We start from the raw sequence: 23,132 nt of genomic DNA, 5'->3' as shown, positions 1-23,132 counted from the left end.
GAGCTCCCTTTCTTCCATTCCCTCCCTTTCCTGTATGAACCAGTTGAATTATTTCCACCACCACCTAATGCAATTTAAGTTACTCTTCTGTCACACAGATGGAATAATTTTGTTTTCCTGGGTAATTGGCACATTTTCGCATTTTGGCTCTTTAACTCATTTTTTTTTCCTGATGTTCAAGAACGGATGGATAATTGACATAGTCAATTGTTTATCATCTATCTGCCCTTTTATGCTACTTTAATACTACTAAAATTTCTGATGGTTTTGTTGTTAAAATATCTCTTTAGCTGAAAGTTTCTCTTATGTATCTTATAGGAAAAACCAAATTTATTTTCATAAATTGATTTTGAGCAGTGGCAGTTGCTTTCTTAATAACTCGCCCCCTTCTACTCACAGTACTTTTCCATGAGAAATGTATACAAAAGCATCTAGCCTAACACCTAACACTTGATTGTTAGTTGAGGGTATTAGCTCCCTTTTCCTCTTCATTTGTAAAATACTGGTTTTTATTATAAATGTTAAAATGATACATATGTATCATAGGAAAAGTGGAAAATGCAGGTTAAGTATAATAAAAGTTAAAATCACACAGTTGCTCTACTGTTGACATTGTGACTTTTCCCCAACAATATTAGCATCGTATTTTTTATTTTCCTGTTTTCATGTAACATTACCAAAAGTATGTTCTCACATTACTAAATATCCTTAAAAAACATAATTTTATGACCATAACATTTTATTCTCTGAGTATGCCATAATGTATTTATTAAGCCATTTTCCTATTTACAGATAGCTTCGGAAGTTGTCAGACTAATCTTTTATTTCTTTAGGAGCATTTTAGAGATAGAGATTTCTCAGTAACTCAGTAAATAGGAACATTCTCAGGCTCTTGAGATATCAGTCCCCACATATAAAATCATTCTCCCATCTTAGCTGCCATCCCATCCTGTATGTAGATACCCTCTTCATCTCTCTCAAGATCTTTATTCTAGACCTTCCTTGTTTTTCTTGGGCTCCAACACCTCACACCAAGATGTCTTACAAGTGGATGTCCTCCTTACGCTGCTTGAGCTTCTGTGCCCTGTGCTGGGTCACCCCCACATGTGGTCATCCTTCTTGCTCTGCTTAGGCTCTGACTCTCCTCACCCCCACAAGGTCCTCCTTCATATCCCAATTGGATTGATACCCCATGCTTTGCTACACCCATGCATCAGGCTCTCTCCACTGTAGCTCTGGCACCCTGCTTTAGGCCCCCATGGTTCTGTCCCATCTAATGGCTTTAGTGCTGAATTGTTCAGGAGAAGCAGAGGGAAAAGAGAAAGGAAGCTATAAAGATTAAATGAGGAAACTTGCAAGTGCATAGTATCATGCCTGGCATACTGTAGGTGTTTGGTGGTACAGTATGTTATGGATATTCAAATTCCACTCCTGATCCTGGACTTTTGAACCTTGGTGGTAAAAGGAAAAATACAAACATAACTTACTTGACTGCTTCTAATACCAACTCGGCTGCATATGCTCTATCTGGTATCCCTCCAATCACTGTCTCTAGTGGACAATATATTCTGTCTCTCCAAGTGGTTGTTTTTTACCTTTTTTATTGTCCCCATTCCCCAAACTCCCCAGCTTCCAAATCTCCTCTAATGACTGCCTACTGTTTAAACGAGATTAAGTTTACTGACATTAATGTATTTAACTGCCATGACCACTTCAAAATATTTCAGTATTTTTAGCCCTCCTTGCTTTACCTTCTTTCTTGAAACTCTTTCCTTGTTTAGCTTTTATTAGTATATTGTCCTAGTCCTCTTCCTACCTATCCAATTTTGGTAAGTCTCATTACCTGCTTTTGATTCTTCTCCCCTCCATATATATGTTTATCCTTCTTAATATTTTGTTCTTGGTCTCCTTAATATATTCAATTTCCTTAGGTGATCAAATTGACCAGATAACATCCAAACACCCAATTTTTGCTGCTGAGGTCCAGATTTTGTACCTTCCCAACTCTGCTGATCTCTAGCCATAATTCTTGGCTGTCTTAGGCTCCAATGGCAGTTTTTTTTTTTTTTTTTTTTTTTTTACTTCTTTTTTCTTTTTTTGTAGAGACAGGCTTTCGCCATGTTGCCCAGGTTGGTCTTGAACTCCTAGACTCAAACACTGCCCACTCAGCCTCCCAAAGTGCTGGGATTATAGGTGTGAGCCACTGCACCCAGCCAAATGGCCTTTTTTCAAACCTGCTTTTATTCCAGGATGTCATGGTTAATAGTAGCAGTGCAGTCCCAGGTACTTAAGCCAGAAACTGTCATCTTTATTTCTTTCTCTTACATCCATATCCAGTGAGTTTCCTATTCTTGTACACTTTATCTTACAAACATTGGTCCTTTCAGACCATCTTTCAGTGGTATGCAACAGTACTTACTTGATTCTACTTTGAATTATGACTCTGTGAATATTTTTTTCTTTAGATTTATAACTTCTGAGAGGTAGATTCTACCATAATCATTTCTCTTCATTGAAATAAAGAATACCTTCAAGACGTTTTTCTAAACTTGAGTCAGTGTTTTACTATGTCATTAGCTGGCTTTCCTTGGCAATAGGAGATTGATCAGGATTTGTGATTTGGTTATAGGTATGTGGTCTGTAGTATCCTTTTTTGGGGATTAATGCAGAGAATGGTGTTGTTTTAGATGATGTTGGGAATATTTTAATTAACTTTAGCTTTAATTACTGATAATTAATGGAATCTTTGATAACTAGCTAGATTTTAGTATCTGCAGATAAGAATGTGTTTGGTGTTTTGATCCAAATGGGTAGCTAGATATATAAATTGACAAAATTCTAGAAATCTGTTTTCTTCCTTGAAAAGTCACATTGTCCCCCAACCAAAAGATTTCAAATCTTGAAAAAAAATTTATTTATTTTTAAATTTGCCTTCTACTCAAGTAGCTTTACTTTTTTTGTAACACTTTTTTTTATTATATTCCGATAATGATTGATAGAAAATAAATAAATGATTGGTTAAAGCAAAGAGATTTGCAAGTGGTTACAAAGCAAACTCTTTGCCTATAGTCAATAATATTTATTCCATGGTTTAGACTTCTTTTCCCAATTAGGATATCTTAAATTTGAATACTTACCCATTTAAGGTCTTCCTGAAATAACTCTAGAATTGTAAGGCAATATTTTTAATGATTGGGTTAAAGATCTTCTATGGTTTGGCCTCTCATTATGCTTTTAGAGTTTTTTAAAAAGATTGATTCAGAAAAGTTAGAGATTTGGTAAAATAATTTGGTAGTTGTTATGCATTTGAAAGAGTTGCTAGCTTTGGACATTTTCTCAGACCATAGCTTTCTGTGTGACATTATTATCATCATAGTTTATATTGTGTAATTAAATGATTCATCTTCCTCATTTGATCCTCATCATTAAAGTCACCTGAGTGTCTGACGTCTACAAACTTCTTTAGGGGTGTGTGTGTATGTGTGTGTAATTGTCCATTGCACATCTGTGTAATGGACAACTAGAAACATTGAACAATATGTAGATTAAAATAGGATGTTGTAAAAAAAAAAAAAGAATGGGGTAGTACATAAATTGAGTAGTAGTGAGAATAGTAGGTTAGAAATAAGGCCTATTAGGAGCAGTTTCAGGATTCAGAGAGATTTCTAGGTGGTTCAGGAGACAAATTTGTTTGAGAAGTAGTAGTTATGAGCCAAAAAACAGTGAAAACCTATATGATATCCAAAGGATTGAGAACTTTACTTCCAAATTAAAAGTCTTAATGTCAAAATAATTATTTTTTACTATTTCTGGATAAGATTTGTCTGAAGGTTATTCATCATTCTAATGATTTTAAGTGGCCCAGATGTCCCTTCTTTATTTTTTGTAATATGAACAGAAGTACTGAGAATAATTGTCGAATGTTCATCATGACAACATAATTTTGGGGATTATAGATAATAATTTTCTTTCATTGGTGATTAGTGTTTTATTCTCACATCTACTATTTTGTTCAGTAACTTAACTTTGTTATATCACTTAGCCCTCTCGGTTTTCTCTTTTTTATCAAATTTATAGGTAGATAATTATGGCAATGCAAACCATATATTTTAGGTATCTTGGCAAATGTGATCTTGTCAACAAAATGATTTTGTTGACAGCTCCATTTTCATCTGTAAACTGTAAGCAGTTATCAAAAGTATTACACTGGCAATTAATTAGGAAAAAGACTTTTATCTGCACACCCCTGTTTTGGCTTTCTTCATTATATCACTCTCTATGCCTTTGTGTACTACTCATAACTTAGCTCCCACTTATAAGTGAGAACTTATGGTATTTGATGTTCCATTCCTGAGTTGACAAAGTGTATTTTCTGACTGATAACATTTATTTTTATAAAAAGACTCAAAAAATGACGTTTGGTTGTCCAGCTATTAAATCACCATTAAAATATGGAATGTTAGCCGGGGGCGCTGGTTCACCCTTGTAATAGACAACATTTATCCTGGCACATGATTGGCCTCTGATGTTTGTTGCATGGGGTTCATCTAGGAAGAAATTGGGACTCTGTTTTCTTTTTGTATGGTATTTAGTGTTTGTGAGAATTTGTAGCTTGCTTTTCAGAGTTTCTTAAATGAGATTCAGAAAAAAGAAACTAAACATGGTGGTAGGAAAAATTAGGGCTTTGACATACAGTATTATGATATATCTGTTCATTAGTTAAGGAAACTAGGTGCTTTAAATACGTTTGCAAATCTGGGTCTCCTTTTGCCTTGCTTATTTTTATTTGTGAATTATTAATCTTTTATCTAAGCACTTAATCTAATTAAACTATTGATAACTACCTTTTTGAAGCAAGACACCTTCTCTTTGGCCTCTTGATATCTGAGCCACTGCTGTTCTGAATGTGATAACCTAGGGGTAATTAGATAGCCTAAGAGTAGCTTTTCAAATTGTTTTTCAAAGATACTTCTTTTCTAAAATTCCTAAGTGATACATGTTTCTCATTTCACCATCTAATTATCTAGGTTTTAATATTTGTATTTTTGATATCATCATATTCATTACAAAGTTTTTTCATAGGAGCCAGAGCTGACCTTGGCAGATACGTAGACAAAGGCAGTCTTTTTCTCTACCTACCAATCATCCTGTTTCTTTACCCTTTTCTTTCCCTCCCAGTTTTCTCTTCCTCCATTTCCCCCTTTCCCCTTATTCCCCTTTCCCATTTCATTTTGTTTGTCTCAGTGTGTAGAGACTTGTAAATATATAAAATTAGAGTAATGGTAGGAGGAGGTAGATGATTCTCTATAAAGTTCCTATTCAGTGATAGTAACTTAACTAGTTACTGTGGAACATATTAGTTTCTAAGATAACTAGTTCAAATTACTTTGGAGTTCAATAGACCTGGGTTAGAATCCTGGTTTATAAAAGTAGTACATCTCCATTTTGGAGAGGGGCAGGGGGAGGAAGTGATACAGTGGCTGGGCGCAGTGGCTCACACCTGTAATCCCAGCACTTTGGGAGGCTGAGGTGTGTGGATTACTTGAGCCCAAGAGTTCAAGTTCACATAAGGAGCAACATAAGGAGCCCTCATCTCTACAAAACATAAAAAATTAGCTGAGCAAGGTGGGGCGCACCTGTGGTCCCAGGTGCTCAGGAGGCTGAGGTGGGAGGATTGATTGAGCCTGGGAGATCAAGGTTGCAGTGAGCCAAGATCATGCTACTACACTCCAGTTTGGGCGACAGAGTGAGACCCTGTCTTTAAAAAAAAAAAAAAAAAAAAAAAGTGATACGGTAACAATGAATATAAGGCAGAAAGGAAAAGTGCTATTGTCTTTGGTACTTCTCAGAGGTAATCATTATTAATGATTTTCATGTATTCTTCTAAATATCTGCTGTATATATTTACATATATTTAATATAGCATATTCGCTGTGTTAATTTCAGTTTTTTACAGCATGTTTAACGTGTTCATTTTCCTGTTAGAAATTTTCCTGTTAGAACAGTCTTCAGTAGGTCAGAAAGCATCTAAAGAATATTAATTTAGTGGAATTTTCATCTGTTTGATATTACTAAATTCTAGTTTCTCAATTCCTTTTTTTTTCTTTTGAATCTTATTCCTCTTACTGCTTTCAGGATGCTGTTCCATAATTATTGGTTTTTTTTGTTTAATCAGTTTTGACCTCTGTAATGGCTCAAACTTTAGATGAGAAAACAGAAGTAGAGACGACAGAAAATGATATTTGTATTTTAAGACTTCAGTCTTCTCAGGGAAGTAGTAACTGGCTAGACATTCTTTCAGGAATGGTGATGGTCACAGTAATTAGGAATTAAAGCTTGTGGGAAGAAAATCTTTAATTGACCTTGCTGTCATTAAGAGGAAAGAGTTATGGTGAGGCATTGATATAGGAGTGCAGGACATGTTGCCAAAGATACAGGATGAGTTTGTAGATGACAAAGTGCTTGGTCATCTGGGACCAGGAATGGAAAAGCTGACTGTAAGTCAGCTCTGAGTATGAGTGCACCAGAGTCTTAAGGTATTCAGGGCATCTCTGGGAGTAATAACAAGAGCATTGATAAAGTTGCTTACCATAGCCAAGCACCAGAGAAAGGACTTCACATTCTCACAATGTACAAAACTATTGGCTACAGAATATAAATCAGGATTTCAGAGTCTCCTCTTATGTGATGGAACAATGTTTTTCCCTCCTTGAAGCAGATCATTACTTACGAAGAATATGGTTGGATATCTATACCATTACTTGTACATTAATTACCTTGGTATATCTCTTTCTGTGTATCTATAACAAAACATTATTTGACTATATCTCCTTTTAGAATGTTAAGTACTTTCTTTTTTAAGACAGAGTTTCAATCTTGTCGCCCAGGCTGGAGTGCAATGGCGCGATCTCGGCTTAACGCAACCTCTGCCTCCCGGGTTGAAGTGATTCTCCTGCCTCAGCCTCCTGAGTAGCTGGGGTTACAGGCGCCTGCCTCCATGCCCAGCTAATTTTTTGTATTTTTAGTAGAGATGAGGTTTCACCATGTCGGCCAGGCTGATCTGAACGTCTGACCTCAAGTGATCCGCCCACCTTGGCATCCCAAAGTGCTGGGATTATAGGCATGAGCCACTGTGCCTGGCCTAGAATGTTAGGCACTTTTAAAGAAATCTCTTTTCTGTGAACCTATGGGTTATGTTGAATAGGCCCTTTTCTAAACACACAAACACCGGAGGCATTGGGGGAGGGAGAAGAAAAAGAGAACAGTTAAGAGGTACCAAAAATGTTGAAGTAGTCAAAATATTACATAATATTTATTTCTCAATTGAAGACATACTATCTTCTTAAAATTACTGTACCATTAGACAAACGTTACCACTGAACTTCTTTTAATCTTTTGTATGCCATTTTTTAAAAAGTAGTTATCTTCTTCCTGAGTTTTCTTTCACAGAGAACTATAATTGAACTTGGCCTTGTGATTTAATTTTATGTAGAAGAAATTTGTTAAAAACCACCTATCAAAGTTGTGTGACTCAGTCAAGTCTGCCAAGTTGCTCTGGGCAACAGACTGAGACCCTGTCTCAAAAAATTAAAAAAAAATTAAAAGGGATACAGTAACAATAAATATAAAGCAGAAGGGGAAAGTGCATTATTTGTGTTTAAAGGTAAAGTGGAAATGTGTGTTAATGGGAATGTCTGTTAGGAGTAAAATATAAATGTTGGAAACTGTTTTGGTATATTTGTGTGTTAGAGGTAAAATAGAAATGTTGGAAAACCTGTCCTGTTATTTTTTAACTTTGGTAGCACAGCTCTGCAAATTATTCTTCATCCATGACCCTAAGTCTTGAGAAGATGGTTCTTCTCTTTCCTAGTCCTAAGTGTCACTTCTTTTCTTGCCCTATAATGATTGACAATAGAATTATGTTTCATTCAGGGAAGAGCTTCAGTCTAGCCACAGGGATTCTGATTTACTGTCTTGCCAGCTGGGAATAAAGTGAGACTAAAGGCCAGAAGAGATCTTTAGAATCCCTTCACTCTTACTTCTAGCATCTGGCTACCACTCTGATTTCATGAGGCCTCTGATGTACTACACACATATCCCAAGAAACAATTTCAGAGATAATTCATTCTGAATTCATATGTAAGGGTAATTTGTTGAAGGCATATACATTATTAAGCAAAACCCTGAACATCTCCTTCTGAGACATCTGCATTTAGGTTAACCAGCATCCTCACAGTTTTCTCCAAAAAAGTAGTCTGTTTGCTTAAGTAACTAAAATGTTCATTCTGGTGGTATTTTTATTTTTTTTGAGACTCTGTCACTAGGCTGGAGTGCAGTGGTGCGATCTCGGCTCACTGCAGCCTCCACCTTCCAGGTTCAAGCGTTTCCCCTGCCTCAGCCTCCTGAGTAGCTGGGACTACAGGTCTCCACCACCACGCCTGGCCTTTTTTTTTTGTATTTTAGTAGAGACAAGGTTTCACCATGTTGGCTAGGATGGTCTCCATCTCCTGACCTCATGATCTGCCTGCCTTGGCCTCCCAAAGTGCTGGGATTACAGGTGTGAGCCACTGCGCCTGGCCTATTTGGTAGTATTTCCAAAACAAAAGAAGTCTGCTGCAAAGGAGAACTGATTCCTGCACTTACAGACATTTAATTGCTGTAATTGAAAATGAAATTTATCTAGCTTAAAAAAATTAAGACCCCACCCCGACACCATGAGACATTCTATTAATAGTAAAAGTTGCCCTTCCTCTCACCTATCAAATCTTTGAATAAATGTGTCTTTCCAGTAAAACAAACCATTTTATCCTGTGTCTTTTTTAATAGGAATGTCTATCAACCCACCTTTAGGATTGCATTCTGCTGTTTACAATGAACTATGTCAGCTTTCAGGAAGCATTTCCACTTTTACCTACTGCTTCACTGTGGAGTTTCTTAGGGTTTCTGTATCTTTCTAAGCCTGGGCCTCTTGAGTACCATGCTGGAGTTACACTGAACCTAGTTATGCCAAGGATTGACATGCATTTCCGATTTGGTCTGTTGAATAGGATTATTTTATTTTTCCTGATTTTAGGATTATAGGACATATATCTACACATTCACATTCTTGAGTCACCTGGAAATAAAAATAGTTCTTTTGTAGACAAGCTAGGCACCCTTTTGTATATGAAAACAAAATACTGCCGAAATAGTTATTAAAACATGTTGGTATCTATTCTTTATTGGTTTTAAGTAGTATTTTACTGAAAAGTATGCAGTGCATTGGAATGTTACACTTTTTTTTTTTTTTTTTTGAGACAGGGTCTCACTTTGTCACTCACACAGAGTACAGTGGCATGATCGTGGCCCACTGCAGCCTCGACCTCCTGGGCTCCAGTGATCTTCCCACCTCAGCCTCCTGAGTAGCTGGGACTACAAGGGCACACTACCATGCCCGGCTAATTTATTGTGTTTTTTGAAGAGACAGAGTTTGGCCATGTTTCTCAGGCTTAAACTCCTGGGCTCAAGCAGTTCTTCTGCCTCGGCCTCCCAGAGTGCTAGGATTGCAGGCATGAGCCACCGTACCCAGCCTAAAAAATAAATTACCTCACCTGGCCTAAAAAATAAATTTTTTATTTGCATAAGCCCAGTTATTCTGAATTACTCAATTAGAGCAGAATTATTCGTGTGGAATCTATGTTCCTGTACTTACCTTTTCTGATTTTAAGGAAGATGATTGATTGATTGAATTTAGAATTTAAGAGGATGAGGGGCAACTAGTCACCGCAGGTCAGCTCTACCATTAGGACTAACCAGTTGGTTATTGTTTACCTAGAGTTTCTTAATCCTGCTTCATAGAGACTCATGGCAGTTTTAGTTACATATAAGCATGTTGTTTGGTCTAGGTGTTACAATATTTTAATTTTGGGGGTATAACACGATTTTGTTGTTGTTGTTTGTTTTTTGTTTGAGACAGGATACTCTGCTGCCCTGACTGGAGTGCTGCAGTGGCATGATCATGGCTCACTGCAGCCTCAACCTCCCAGGCTCAAACAATCCTCCCACCTCAGTCCCCTGAATAGCTAGGACTACAAGCATGTGCCACTACACCCAGCTAATTTTTTAATTTTTTGTAGAGATGGGTCTTACTACATTGCCAAGATTGGTCTCAAACTCCTGGGCTCAAGCAATTCTCTCACCTCAGCCTCCTGGAGTGCTGGGATTGCAGGCAAGAGCCACTCTGCACTCAGCCATAATATGATTTTTAAAATAAAAGAGTCATAGGAAAGTGGTAAAAAAGAGAATAGGATTTACAGGACCAGAAGAATTAATATGAGCAAGATAATGTATAAGAGAGACTAGCCGGGCATGTTGGCTCACGTCTGTAATCCCAGCACTGTGGGACTATGGGAGGCCGAGGCAGGTGGATCACGAGGTCAGGAGATAGAGACCATCCTGGCTAACGCGGCGAAACACCGCCTCTACTAAAAATAGAAAAAGTTAGCCGGGTGTGGTGGCACACACCTGTAGTCCCAGCTACTCGGGAGGCTGAGGCAGGAGAATCACTTGAACCCAGGAGGCGGAGGTTGCAGTGAACCGAGATCGTGCCACTGCACTCCAGCCTGGGCGACAGAATGAGACTCATCTCAAAAAAAAAGAATAACAGACATTAAAGGCTCTTATCGAGTCACTTAAGTTATTTTATTCTACCTCTACGTTTAAACCATTCTGGTGTTCTCATTTTCTCAGTTCTTGAAATTGAGATTTAAAAAATAATGTATAGATTAAAGGACTTTAGGGTAAATTATGTTGTGAGTCAGAAAATACTCTTTCTTTCTGTATTTTCTTATAATATCTTTGTCTATCTTTGGTCATTTTCTGTCTCTAGTCTCTTAAGTGTAGTTATCTGAAATATTTTTAATTTATTAGGATTCTAATTTTCAATTAATGCAAATAATGAAAACTCCTAGTCACAATTGTATGGTGTTGACCCATTTCAGTGTCCTTTTGGATATGGGGAATTAAGTGGAAACTGGAAACAGTAGGAGCTAATAGGAAATAACTTGGGTGGGAACAATAAAGAATGATTTGGTCATCCTGCCCTGTTGGAGGTTTAGTTCAGAGAACTTTCCAGCATCTAAGAATAAATAAAAATAGAAGCCATAAGAAATTCTGCTTCATAATTATTTCCTGTGTCTTCAGTCATTTCACAACTTTGTTTTCCAGTTTAAACTTTAAGTGGTAATTGTGGTCTGCATGTTTATAAATTTGTAATTGTATTGAATATTAGTACTTTTCTTCTTTAAAAATAATGCCATAAAGAATTTATCACTTGGAAGTTTTTCCCCAAATGTAACAGAGCTGTAGCAATTGTGTTTATTTACAATTAAGGATTCCCTAGGGTGGTGGTTTTCAACATCAGAATCATCAGGAGGGATTTTAAAAAGTTTTTTAATTTTTATTTTAGGTTCAGGGATACATGTCCAGGTTTGTTATATAGGTGAACTCATGACTTGGGGGTTTGGTATAGAGGTTATTTCGTCACCTGGGTACTGAGCATAGTACCTGATAGTTTTTTGTTTTTTTTTTCTGAACCTCTCCCTCCTTTGAGCCTCCTCCCTCAAGTAGGCCCCAGTGCCTGTTGTTCCCTCTCTATTCAAGAGGGATTTTTAAAACATAGGTTTTGGGGCCTCACGCCTGTATTTCTGATTCAGTAACTCTGGAATGGGGCCTGAGAGTTTGCATTTCTAACAAGTTCCAAGGTGACACTAATACTGCTGGTCCTGAAATCATACTTTGAGAACCACTGCAATAATACGATACTGATCTGAGAAGTCTGAGATAGGGCTAAATCTAATCTGTGCTGAATGAATACTGAGTTGCTTATATTTCAAGCAGAGTTATACCTATCTGATGGGTACTAGCAATCATCATTTAATGTAGTGTTGTCTTCTTTTCATAGATTGGAGCATATGATCAACAAATATGGGAAAAATCTGTTGAACAGAGAGAAATCAAGGTAATGAGTTTCATTTTGTTTATTTTGAAACATAGTTCTATGAATTATTAATTACATTTTCTGTAGTGTTTTTTTCATGTACTTTTAAGATATAAATTACTATTCTATTGAAGTTTTTAAAGAAAGGAGTAAGCTTTATTTACCATAGTCACATTTACTTCTAATGGTGGTTTTTTCTTTTTATCATCTTTCTGTTCTTTTAAAATTGAATTTCTAATGACTATTTTTTTTGTCAGCTTTTTTCCCCTTTCACTTGTCACCTTATACTTCTAGTTTGCTTTTCCTCCCTTTTGATGCTGTCATTGCTCTGTACAGTTTATTAAACTGGTAAGTGTTTCAGGATTTTTCCCGCCTGAGTGATCCTGTGCAAATGCTGCTCTGCTTAATTGAGATCTGCTTTTTGGTGCTACTAACAGATTGACTTGGACTCAGAAAGAGTCACTGAAAAGTTGGTCATTTAAAAAAAGAATTTAGGACAGTAAAGCACTAATTAAAATGTTTTCGTAGTAGGCATTTTCTTCCTGAACATGTAATCACATCTCTTATGCTGATAAAATATTCTCATAGATTACCTCGCTAGCATGAAAACTGTTTTTCAACTGAATTTATTGTTTCTCAGCACTCTTTATTGATAATAAGATTTATATTTTTCATTTGCATAGATACTAATCAGTGTGTTTCTGCACGAGCTAAATTTAATCTGGGCACAGACAATATTACTTTAGTTACTTGACATTTTCTGTTTTGTACAGAAAGGTTTACATTAGATTGAAAACCAGTCTCTAGAGTTACTAAAAATCGGTCCAAAAATTTGTTAATGTTTAGACTACTTAGTCACTTGTAATAAAGAGCAAGGTTCTTTCCCATTTGGCAATGATAATCTCTAAACTTTTGAGGAAGGATTAATACGTTTAACAAAGTTGTGGTGTGTGTTAAATATAGGATTAAGTCATGGGACAGAAAGATAAAATGGATTATAGTTTTGTAGGGGAGATACATAATTACACGTGAGATAAATTCCTTTAAGAGAGGCATGTCTAAAACTCTATAGGAGAGTGAGAAGGGAGACAAGCCTGGAGAGGCTGGGAAAGATTTCAAAGAGGAAGCGGTTCATTAACTTAAGGAAGACATTTCAGACAGATGAAGAGCAGATGGAAATATATGTAAAGAGTGGAAGAAACATGACTGAGGCAGGGCTCCTCAAGTGGTTTGATTTGGTAAAAGGTTGGATAGAGGAAGGAGAGGAGTGTCAGTAGGATTAAAACTAGAAAATGGAAGTCAGATTATGAAGGGGCTTGAGTGGCTTGCCGAAGAGTTTAGACATAATCTGGAAAACAACAGGGGAGATATTGGAAGATTTTTAAGCAGAAGCTTATATTTTAACAAATGTACTCAGGCGGCACTAAGGATGATAGGAAATACTGGAAGAAGAGCACATTTAGAATTTTGTTATAGAAATATCTATTTGGTACTTGGGAGGGACATTTAAGAGTTCTCAGTTTATAAAGTGAATATGTATAGGTATGTGTTTGTATGTGATACATACATATGTATATAAAACATTATATAGATATAGCCATAGGAATGAGTAGATTTCTGTTGAATGATGAAAGAAAAGGGCTGAGAACAGAGCATTGGGAAATAACTAACATTTAATGGGTAGGTAAATAAAGAGATGCAAGTAAAGAAGGAAAGAAAAGGAGGAGATCTATGAGAAAATAGTATGGAGAGAGTATGAAGAAGAGTTGGGATAGTCAAGCAAATAAAGAGCAGCAGAGAGGTCTAGTAAGATGCCATAATACCTTTTATTCTCTCTGACAGTTAGAAAGCCTTTAACTCGTTGGACAGGAGATATTAAGTACCTTGAAAGGTTATGTTATCAGGTTGACACATTTGGAATTTAAAAGCCTCAGAAAAAAAATATATAAATAATTTTTTTTTAGTTTTTGGGAGCTGTTCACAAACTACTGCATTACTTATGTAATCTCCTCTTTTTAAAAAGAACTGTTGTAAATCCTAAATAGAGATTAGGGTGAAGAAGGATTATATTAGTTACTACTTGGTGCTACTAACAGGATGATCTTAGGGAAAGTTAGGACCTACAGCTTCTTTCTGAAGTATGTCTCCCTTTAAAGATAATACCTTGTAATAGTAATTGAAGAATTAAAAACCTAAAAACTTGCTCTTTTGGCAGGTCTGAAGGTAGCAAGTTATCTCGATTGTTCACAGTCAGCTACAGATCAGATGAATTCCTTGTTTCACTCTTTCCCACTATTGCACTTCACTAGTCTTTAAAAATAAAGATAAAAATAAGACAAAATTAAAGAAAACTTGTTCTCGTTATTTTTTTTTTCCTTTTGGGGTGATAAAAAATTTCTAAAACTGGATAGTGGTAATGGTTGCACAATATTATGGATGTACTTAGAACCACTGAATTATAGACTTTTATTTATTTTTTCCTTTTTGTTTGTACAAAGTCATGGAGTACATGTGCAATTTTGTTACATGCATAGCTTGTGTAGTAGTCAAGTCAGAACTTTTGGAGTATCCATCACTTGAATAATATGCACTCTACCCATTAATCAGTTTTATCTGGCTCACACCTGAAATACCAACACTTGAGGAGGCCAAGGTGGGAGGATTGCTTGAGTCCAGGAGTTAAGACCAGCTTGGGCAACAAAGTGAGACACTATCTCTAAAAAAGAAAATTATTCTTCTTAATTAGCTGGGACGTACCTGCAGTCCCACCTACCTGAGAGGCTGAGCCAGGAGGATCACTTGAGCCCCGGAGTTTGAGGGTGTAGTGAGCCATGATTACACCACTGCACTCCAGCCTGGGCAACAGAGTGAGACTTTGTCTCTAAAAAAACATACATACATACATACATAATCAACTTATCCTCCCTACTCTTGTTATTTTTAATTAAAAGGATCAATTTGTTAACAAGCCTAAAAGCACATTTCATTCTTACTAAGCGTTCTAATGAAGGTAAATTATAGTGTAAAATAATTTTGTATTTATTCTAAGGAAGTTAGAGAGGTACATAACTGTGGTGTATTAATGTTAATATTCGATTAAAAAAAAAACACTCTACCTGTTGTTTAGAGAACAGTGTACCAAATGTATTGAGTTTGTCCCATGTAATTGATTCTTTCATTAGTTGTCAAAGCAGTGAGCAGCTACTAGAGAAATCAAAGACATGAAAATATATTTTTTGAAATGTTTATTTTTCAATTAAAGACCCAGAGTTGATATTGCTAAAGCGTAAAATCTTTTGTAAATTGCAAATTATTTTTTCATAACTATTTTAGAAATTATAACTAAAAACTTTGTTTTTTCTGATTACCTTGACCAAAATTTAAAAGTAAATTTGGAAGTTTTTCCTGTTTTACTATCTACTAGACTTTTAAAGCTTCACCAAAAAGCTTATAAAGTCATTACAGAGAAAAAGGGGGATGGGGGAACTAAACAAGATTTCTAGAAAATGAAACTGTTTATGTACTTTGATGGAGTCTAAATATTAATAATACACAGACGTCTAGATAACAGAAGCACTTTCTAAACTTAAACAGCCCATTTCTTTCTTTCTTTTTTTTTGGCCCAACATTATCTGTGTACTTAGAGAATTTTTTTTTTAATAAAAAACTTTATACTACTGTGTTTGAGTCATTTCACTATAGGAATATATTATAAGAGTTTAAATTATATTTAATAAAATTTTTTTGTTATTGGTATTAATTGCATTTGTGCTGCTTGTTTCTACTTTCTAGTTTGTACATAAATTAGTAGTTTTAAAAATCTCATTCTTTTTTTAAAAAAAACTTTTCATTTTTTATTTGTTCATTTAAACTGTTTAACAGTTCAAACAGTACTGAAAGCTATGCTACTTTGTGTGAATGTGGTTTATCCAAAGCCAGTTGAAAATTTTCCAGTGTAAAATATCTACTTAATTAAAATCAGACTTAATGAATGTTTGTATCTTGATGCTTTCTTTTATTTTTGTGAATAAAATAATTGTAGATTTGATCTCAGCTCACTGCATCCTCTGCCTTCCGGGTTCAAGCGATTCTTCTGCCTCAGCCTCCCAAGTAGCTGGTATTACAGGTGCCCGCTACCACACCTGACTAAGTTTTGTATTTTTAGTGGAGATGGGGTTTCACCATGTTGGCTAGGCTGGTCTTGAACTCCTGACCTCAGGTGATCCTGCCCACCTCAGCTTCTCAAAGTGCTGGGATTACAGGTGTGAACCACCTTACCTGGCCTTCTGTTTTTTTTGTTTTTTTTTTTAAACCTTTAAATTATCTTGATAAGCTACCTTAGGGGGAAAATTTTATTGAAACTGGCTATTAGGGTATAGCTCTACAATATAGCTCAAAATAAATATATTTTAATAGAATACAAAATTGGAAATGAACCCCATATGAACAAGGTTGATTAGAAGAAGCATGTTGAAAAACAATATTTGCACAAATCAAGAAAACTTACTGTTTCTCCTATAGGGACTCTTAGTTCTTAAAACACTCTTGATAAAAATTTTAGGTATACAGCAATAAAGATTCAGATTAGTTGGAAGACATTGGCAATAAGGTTACTTTCAAGTTGTTAGGGATGCAATTTATAAAAAACAAGTAAATTAAAATGTGTTACTATTTTCAAATATTTTTACAGTAATAAAGGTAAAATCTTACTGTAATAAACTTAATACCAAATCCAAATAGTGCTTTATTAATGAATTTTTGTTTAAATATATATTATTACTGTTGCCTCTCCAGTATGCAAAATCTTAGGAATGATTTCTAATCCGTCAGCCACTCTATAGTGACAGTAAAATCAGAAATAATGTACAGATACAGCCCATACTCATTATTTGGGGTAGCTATATTCTATGAAGTCACCCATGAACACTGAATGAGTGAATACTGAACCATTGCTGCCTGGGGAAGTACCTTGTTTTATGTGTATTTCTGTTTAAAGACACCTTATTTAATATATATTTTTGATTCATTAACAGTTCATGGCTAACAGCACTGTAAATCATACCTTAACAGAGGTTATATTTATTTTTTTAGTTTTTAGTTTTTACTTTATATTTTTTGGGACAGAGTCTTGCTTTGTCGCCAGGCTGGAGTGCAATGGCATGACCTTGGTTTATGGCAACCTCCAACCCCTGCGTTCAAACAGTTCTCTGTGCTTCAGCCTCCTCAAGTTGCTGGGATTACAGGCAAGTGCCACCATGGCCAGCTAATTTTTTGCATTTTTAGTAGAGATGGAGTTTCACCATGCTGGCCAGGCTGGTCTCAAACTCCTGGCCTCAAGTGATCCGCCCACCTTGGCCCCCGCAAAGTGCTGGGATTAAAGGTGTGAGCCACTGTGCCTGGGTGAACAGAGGTTATCTAACACATTTTCTCTATAAGGCACATCACAGCCTTCTTGCACTTAGGAACACGAGGCAGTGTTTTAAGCACTATACTTATACTTGAGGGCCATCTTGAACAACAGGATTGCCAACAAAAAGCACAAAAATGTGAAAAACACAACAAAGGACACTGTTTACAGTAATCAGAGCTGAAACAGGAAGGTTAAAGCATCACCTTGTTTGACCTCAGCTGGGAACATGCACGTTGGGTGACTCAATTTTTTTTTTTTTTCTACTCCATGCATGCCTGCAAATTAGGGCAAAAGCACCGTGAACATTGATTTGGGGGTACAAAGAAATGTTACCAAGTAGGTGTGTTTGCAATTGTGGAATCTGAGAATATGAGGGTCCACTATATATAAAATTGTCATTGCTATTTCTTTAACTTTTACCCTTTCTCCTTCATTTTTGTTTTTTGTATCTCTGGGTGGTTTGCAACTTCAGACAGAACTATTTGAAGGGATTCAAAGATTAATTACATCTTGGTTTCAGGTCACATTTTTGGTTTAGACACCTCAGTTAATTCTGACCTCAAATATGGTTCTCTTCTTTGTTTTAGATGCAAACAGAATACTTAATCAGATTTTTACTTTGTTGGGGGGTGTCATTGTTACTTGGATTAGGACCAGAGACAGGATTTACTGCACAGTTACTTGCTTAATTGAATGAATAAAAAACAAATCATCTAAACATATGTGTCGTCTTGCAGTACTTGGCTCCTGAAGAGTTTAGCTTAAGCTCTTGCAATTCTTTTTGTTTTTTGTTTGTTTTCTCTTTTTTGTTTTTATTTTTGTTAGCTCTTCCAATTCTTAACATTCTAGTCTTAAGTAATAATTAATTTTGTTATAGGTTTTTTTTTCCCAATAGTTTTGATCTACTTCCCCCACTCCACTCTATATACTGATAGCAGAAACTTAATTTTACTCAGTGTTCAATAATTTCATGTTTAAATGAATTCAGTTTATGACAACTGCCTCTCCCTCCCCCCTTCCTGGTTGTGGTGTCTACATTCTGAGGTGATGAGGTGGCATTTATGGTCTGATGAGGGGTTGACATGTGAACATAATGGCAACCATCATCCTTGAGTAGTGCATCGTCCTGCCTGGCTCTCAGCTGATTGGCATCTGCTGAGAAGTCTGCATCCTTTCTGGTCCTCAGCTGTGTGATTTACTGCTTTCTGAAATAATGCCTACAGCACCACACCTTGAGGTTCCTTCAGGGTTGCTGCTCCCCTAGCTAGCCTCAACACTCTCCAAATGCCAATATGGGGCCAATGCAGTTCCCTCTACACCTAAAGCTGTACACCTAAATTTGCTTGGTAGTAATAGTATTTGTATTAGAATTTTACTGTTAATAAACCGGCCTGGCATGTTATACACATCTCTAAATATATCTTTTTGAACAATAATAAAATTTATTACAATACTGTAATTGTGTTCCATTTGTAACAAATGCATAATGTGTTACATTTTGTCGGTACTATTAACAATTTTATTTTAAATTGAAATTTTCAGAAATTGATTTTCTCCTGTTCTAGATTTAAGTATATACACAATTCCAATACTTTTTTGATATATTATAGGGGCTAAGGAATAAACCAAAGAAAACAGCACATGTGAAACCAGACCTCATAGATGTTGATCTTGTAAGAGGTGAGTCTTGGATAAATAAATGCTTACTACAAGTAGACATTGTTCTGGAAGAAACAGAATTCAAAATTGGTTTAAATATTGTATTAGGCTGTTTTGCATTGCTATAAAGAAATACTTGAGATTGGGTAATTTATAAGAAAAGAGGCTTAATTGGCTCATGGTTCTGCAGGCTGTACGGAAAGCACAGCACCAGCACCTGCTTCTGGTGCGGGAAGCTTTACCCATGGCAGAAGGCAAGCAGGACCAGGCACATCACATGGCCAGAGCAGGAGCCAGACAGTGGTAGCGGGGAGGTGCCATATACTTTTAAATCACCAGATCTCCTGAGAACTCACACACTATCTCGAGGACAGTCTCAAGCCATGAGGGATTCACCCTTATCACCCATACACCTCCCACTAGGCCCTGCCTCCAGCATTGGAGATTACAATTCAACGTCAGATTTGGACAGGGACAAATATTCCAAACTATGTCAGATATGTATCTGTCTGTCTATCTTTTTAGAAATAAAAACATTGTGAACCTTGATGAAGACAAGAATAGTATTAAAAAGAGAGAATGGGACCAGGTACAATGGCTCACACCTATAATCCCAGCACCTTGGGAAGCTGAGGCAGAAGGATCTCTTGAACCCAGGAGTTTGATACCACCCTGGGCAGCAGAGTGAGATCCTGTCTCAAAAACAAAAAGACAATTAAAGTGGTAATTTGTAATTGCTAACTAGAACTGACATTTGAATATCATTCTGTATTTATAAAATATGTGGGATAAATTCCGTTATTTCAAAAAATGTTTTTTTCAAAATATTTAAAGTATCTATAAATTGGACATTTCTCACTCATAGTATAATACAGAATAAAATTATGTGGTCATGTTTTTCAAACATTGAAATTTTTTTCTTTAAAGAAATTAAAGAATAATATGTAAATATACTGTTGTCCTATTTTACTTTTTTCAGGGTCTGCATTTGCAAAGGCAAAGCCTGAAAGTCCTTGGACTTCCCTGACCAGAAAGGGAATCGTTCGAGTTGTATTTTTCCCCTTTTTCTTCCGGTGGTGGTTACAAGTAACATCAAAGGTCATTTTTTTCTGGCTTCTTGTCCTTTATCTTCTTCAAGGTATAATTAAGTGATTTTTGCTTTCACCTTTCAGAATGTTATATTGTCAGGTTTAATAAGGCTTTGTTTTAAACATATGCTAACTACTACTGAGTATGATGTATAAGTATGTTAATAAAGGCACATAATTGATTTGGCATTAAAAATATTTGAGAAAACAAAGTTATTTTCCAATATAATTTTATGAATATTTGAATCTGTAGATGGTTAAAGAAAAATAGAAATTGAGAAGATTTTTTAAAATTAGAAAAAAAAACCTCATCAAAATGCTTCTTCCACACATACATACATACCAGTCTTTTAAAAATACAACCTATACAAGTTTATTATTCCTGCCTTAAGTATAGTTTCTTTTTTCTGTGCCTTTTACCACTGTGATCTGAGCTGTCCTTGTACTTTATCAAAATTCTGTATACCATGCACTCTGCTAGGTGCTTTCTAGATTCTCATTTAATTCTCACATCAACTCAGTGAAGTATAGGGACTGTTATTACGCTTCACTTATAGTCGTGGGACCTGAACGACTTAAGGGCCCAAAGCCACGTAGTCATCAAGTATGGTAGAGTCCAGGTTCAAGTCTAAGCATTCTGATCCCAGAACCACACACTTAACAGCTCTTATGGTGCCTCCTAACACAACATTCTACTGCATAGTCTTAGCAGCAGTATATAACACAACATGTGTAACACTGTAGAGCATTTAGAAACTAATGAAGAAACTATTCATATTCCATCACGTGAACAAAGCAGTTATTTTCATTTGGTTGATGTCCTTTCAGTCTTTTTAATGTTATTAGAAAAAAAACCCCATGATTACAGTCCTGAATGATTATTTAAATTTGTTTTATCAACAGATTCTAAGAGATAATTTTAAATAAATAAAAATATAATAAAAACTGCAGACTTTTATTTAGATAAAGTTGTTTCTTCTAAGCCAAGTTACATCTTATATACATAAAAGGGTGTGGACTGTGATGATTTTGTGGTTGTTATTAGAATGTGTGTGTTTTCTGATTAAAGATATAATAATATTTTCATGGCAGAACATTTGGAAAATGTAGAAAAAGCTAAAGAAAAAAAAAACTACCCATCATCTTGCCTTTAAGTTTATAATACTTTTTAATAGTTGAGATTATTTTTGTGAACATCTACATATTTTTTTTACCTAATGTCATAATAAGTATCAGAGTCTTTGTAAATATAACTTCTTAGTTACTAGAAAGTATCTTGTCCTACATCAGTATTGGGCAGTTAAGCTGATTGCTATTTTTTGCTATTATAATTACTGCTGAAGTGAACATATTTGCTTATCAATATTCTCTAGTTACAGTGATCATAATTTTTATCATTTTCTTGTTTGCTTCTCAAAAGGACTTAAGAGAACTTAATTTAAGTGTAGTTATCTTCAAGGTTTTCTGGCTTACCTAGAGGAGAAAACTTTATTTGAATGTGGTCAGAAACTGCGATAGCTTATTAGAGTAATTCAGTACCATTGATTGTACATCACAGTGCATTGTGCTTTTCAAAATATTGCTACTTTCTAGTATTCCACGACAAACAAGTTTCCAATGTAACTAAAAGTTCACTGACATTGTATAATTATATTGTGTCTGAAATTTACTACTGGTTCCTCTAAGTTAAATAGGGAACACAGGTTAGATTGGGCATTAAATTAGATATTTTTAAGTTCAGAACCCAAGTTTAATCATAAGGCCCTTTTGATGAACACTACTAAACATTCTCCTAGTAAAGCTTAGAGAAATGACTTAACTTTCTTAAAGTCACACAGCCAGTACCAAAGTCATGATGTGACTCTAAGGACCCTCGACAGGCTGCCATTAGCTTTGAAAACCACTGTATGTCTATCTTCATTGCAGCAACCTGTGTAAAAGCAGGGTGCTACAGTGCTCTGAGTTATGTCGTCATTCTTGTTCCCACTTCTTGAAAGGCAGAAAGAGCCGGGCACAGTGGCTCATGCCTGTAATCCCAGCACTTTGGGAGGCCGAGGTGGGCGGATCACGAGGTCAGGAGATCAAGACCATCTTGGCGAACACGGTGAAACCCCATCTCTACTAAAAATACAAAAAAATTAGCCGGGCGTGGTGGCGGGCACCTGTAGTCCCAGCTTCTGGGGAGGCTGAGGCAGGAGAATGGCGTGAGCCCGGGAGGCGGAGCTTGCAGTGAGCCAAGATCGCGCCACTGCACTCCAGCCTGGGCCACACAGCAAGACTCTGTCTCAAAGAAAAAGGAAGGCAGAAAGAATCAAATGCAGTCAGATTTGGTTTTATATAATGATGTATAGTTTTTTACTTCAATTACTTGCTTTTTAAGTATCTCAACTATTTATTCTCAGCTCTATCCCCACTTCTCCATGTCTTGGTTGCCTAGTTTCTTGCCAAGATTACTGCCAGGAAACCTTATATCATCTACTTTCTGTCCATTTACCTATTAAATGACTAATTCAAACCAGCTGCTTAAGGTCTAAATTACTTCACTAGTTACTGCTTTCAAGATGCAATCTGAGTTTTCAAATCCCTCCTTGAATTTCTATCCCACCCTAACCAGGCTAAACTAGCTCTTTGCTGTTTCTTAAACATTCCATGCTTTTTTGCCTATGTGTCTTCAGACATGCCACTCCCTTTGCGTGGGGTAGCCCTTTTCCCTTTTGTTTAGTCAATCCTCTGTGTTCTCTCAAACTTAGATTAGACATCAGACAGCACTTTCTTTGAGAACCCTTTCGTCACTCCCCAATGTAGTTATGTATCTTTTTTATGTGTATTATAGCAGTTAATCATAAGTATTATATTAGTCACCTTGGGCTACCATCACAAAATACCACAGATTGGGTGGCTTATACAACAGAAATTTATTTTCTCACCATTCTGAGGGATGGAAGTGCAAGAGTGAGGCAATATCAGAGTTGGTGTCTGATGAGGCCTCTGACTCGTA

The 23,132-nt window shown here is 36.0% G+C and overlaps 1 protein-coding gene across 12 annotated transcripts in view; it reads left to right on the top strand.

Annotated features, from left to right (window-relative positions):
* Positions 1 to 23,132, top strand: part of PHTF2 (putative homeodomain transcription factor 2) — a 159,056-nt gene that overhangs the window by 83,760 nt on the left and 52,164 nt on the right. For 11 of the 12 annotated variants that reach the window (XM_077994534.1, XM_077994533.1, XM_077994528.1 and 8 more), the window contains 3 exons: positions 11,942 to 11,998; positions 18,998 to 19,067; positions 20,026 to 20,184. Coding sequence is in view for 10 of the 12 variants with exons in the window: in XM_077994533.1 (XP_077850659.1) it covers positions 11,942 to 11,998; positions 18,998 to 19,067; positions 20,026 to 20,184 (286 nt within the window). In the remaining 2 variants the exon portion in view is untranslated. Of the gene's footprint in view, positions 1 to 11,941; positions 11,999 to 12,271; positions 12,326 to 18,997; positions 19,068 to 20,025; positions 20,185 to 23,132 lie in introns of all 12 variants that reach the window. The other variant, XM_028844775.2, reaches the window with a different exon arrangement.

Source organism: Macaca mulatta, chromosome 3 (genome assembly GCF_049350105.2).
Source record: "Macaca mulatta isolate MMU2019108-1 chromosome 3, T2T-MMU8v2.0, whole genome shotgun sequence".
Lineage (NCBI taxonomy): Eukaryota > Metazoa > Chordata > Mammalia > Primates > Cercopithecidae > Macaca > Macaca mulatta.
Note: the sequence above shows the minus strand (reverse complement) of the source record. Positions and strands in the feature narration are given on the sequence as shown.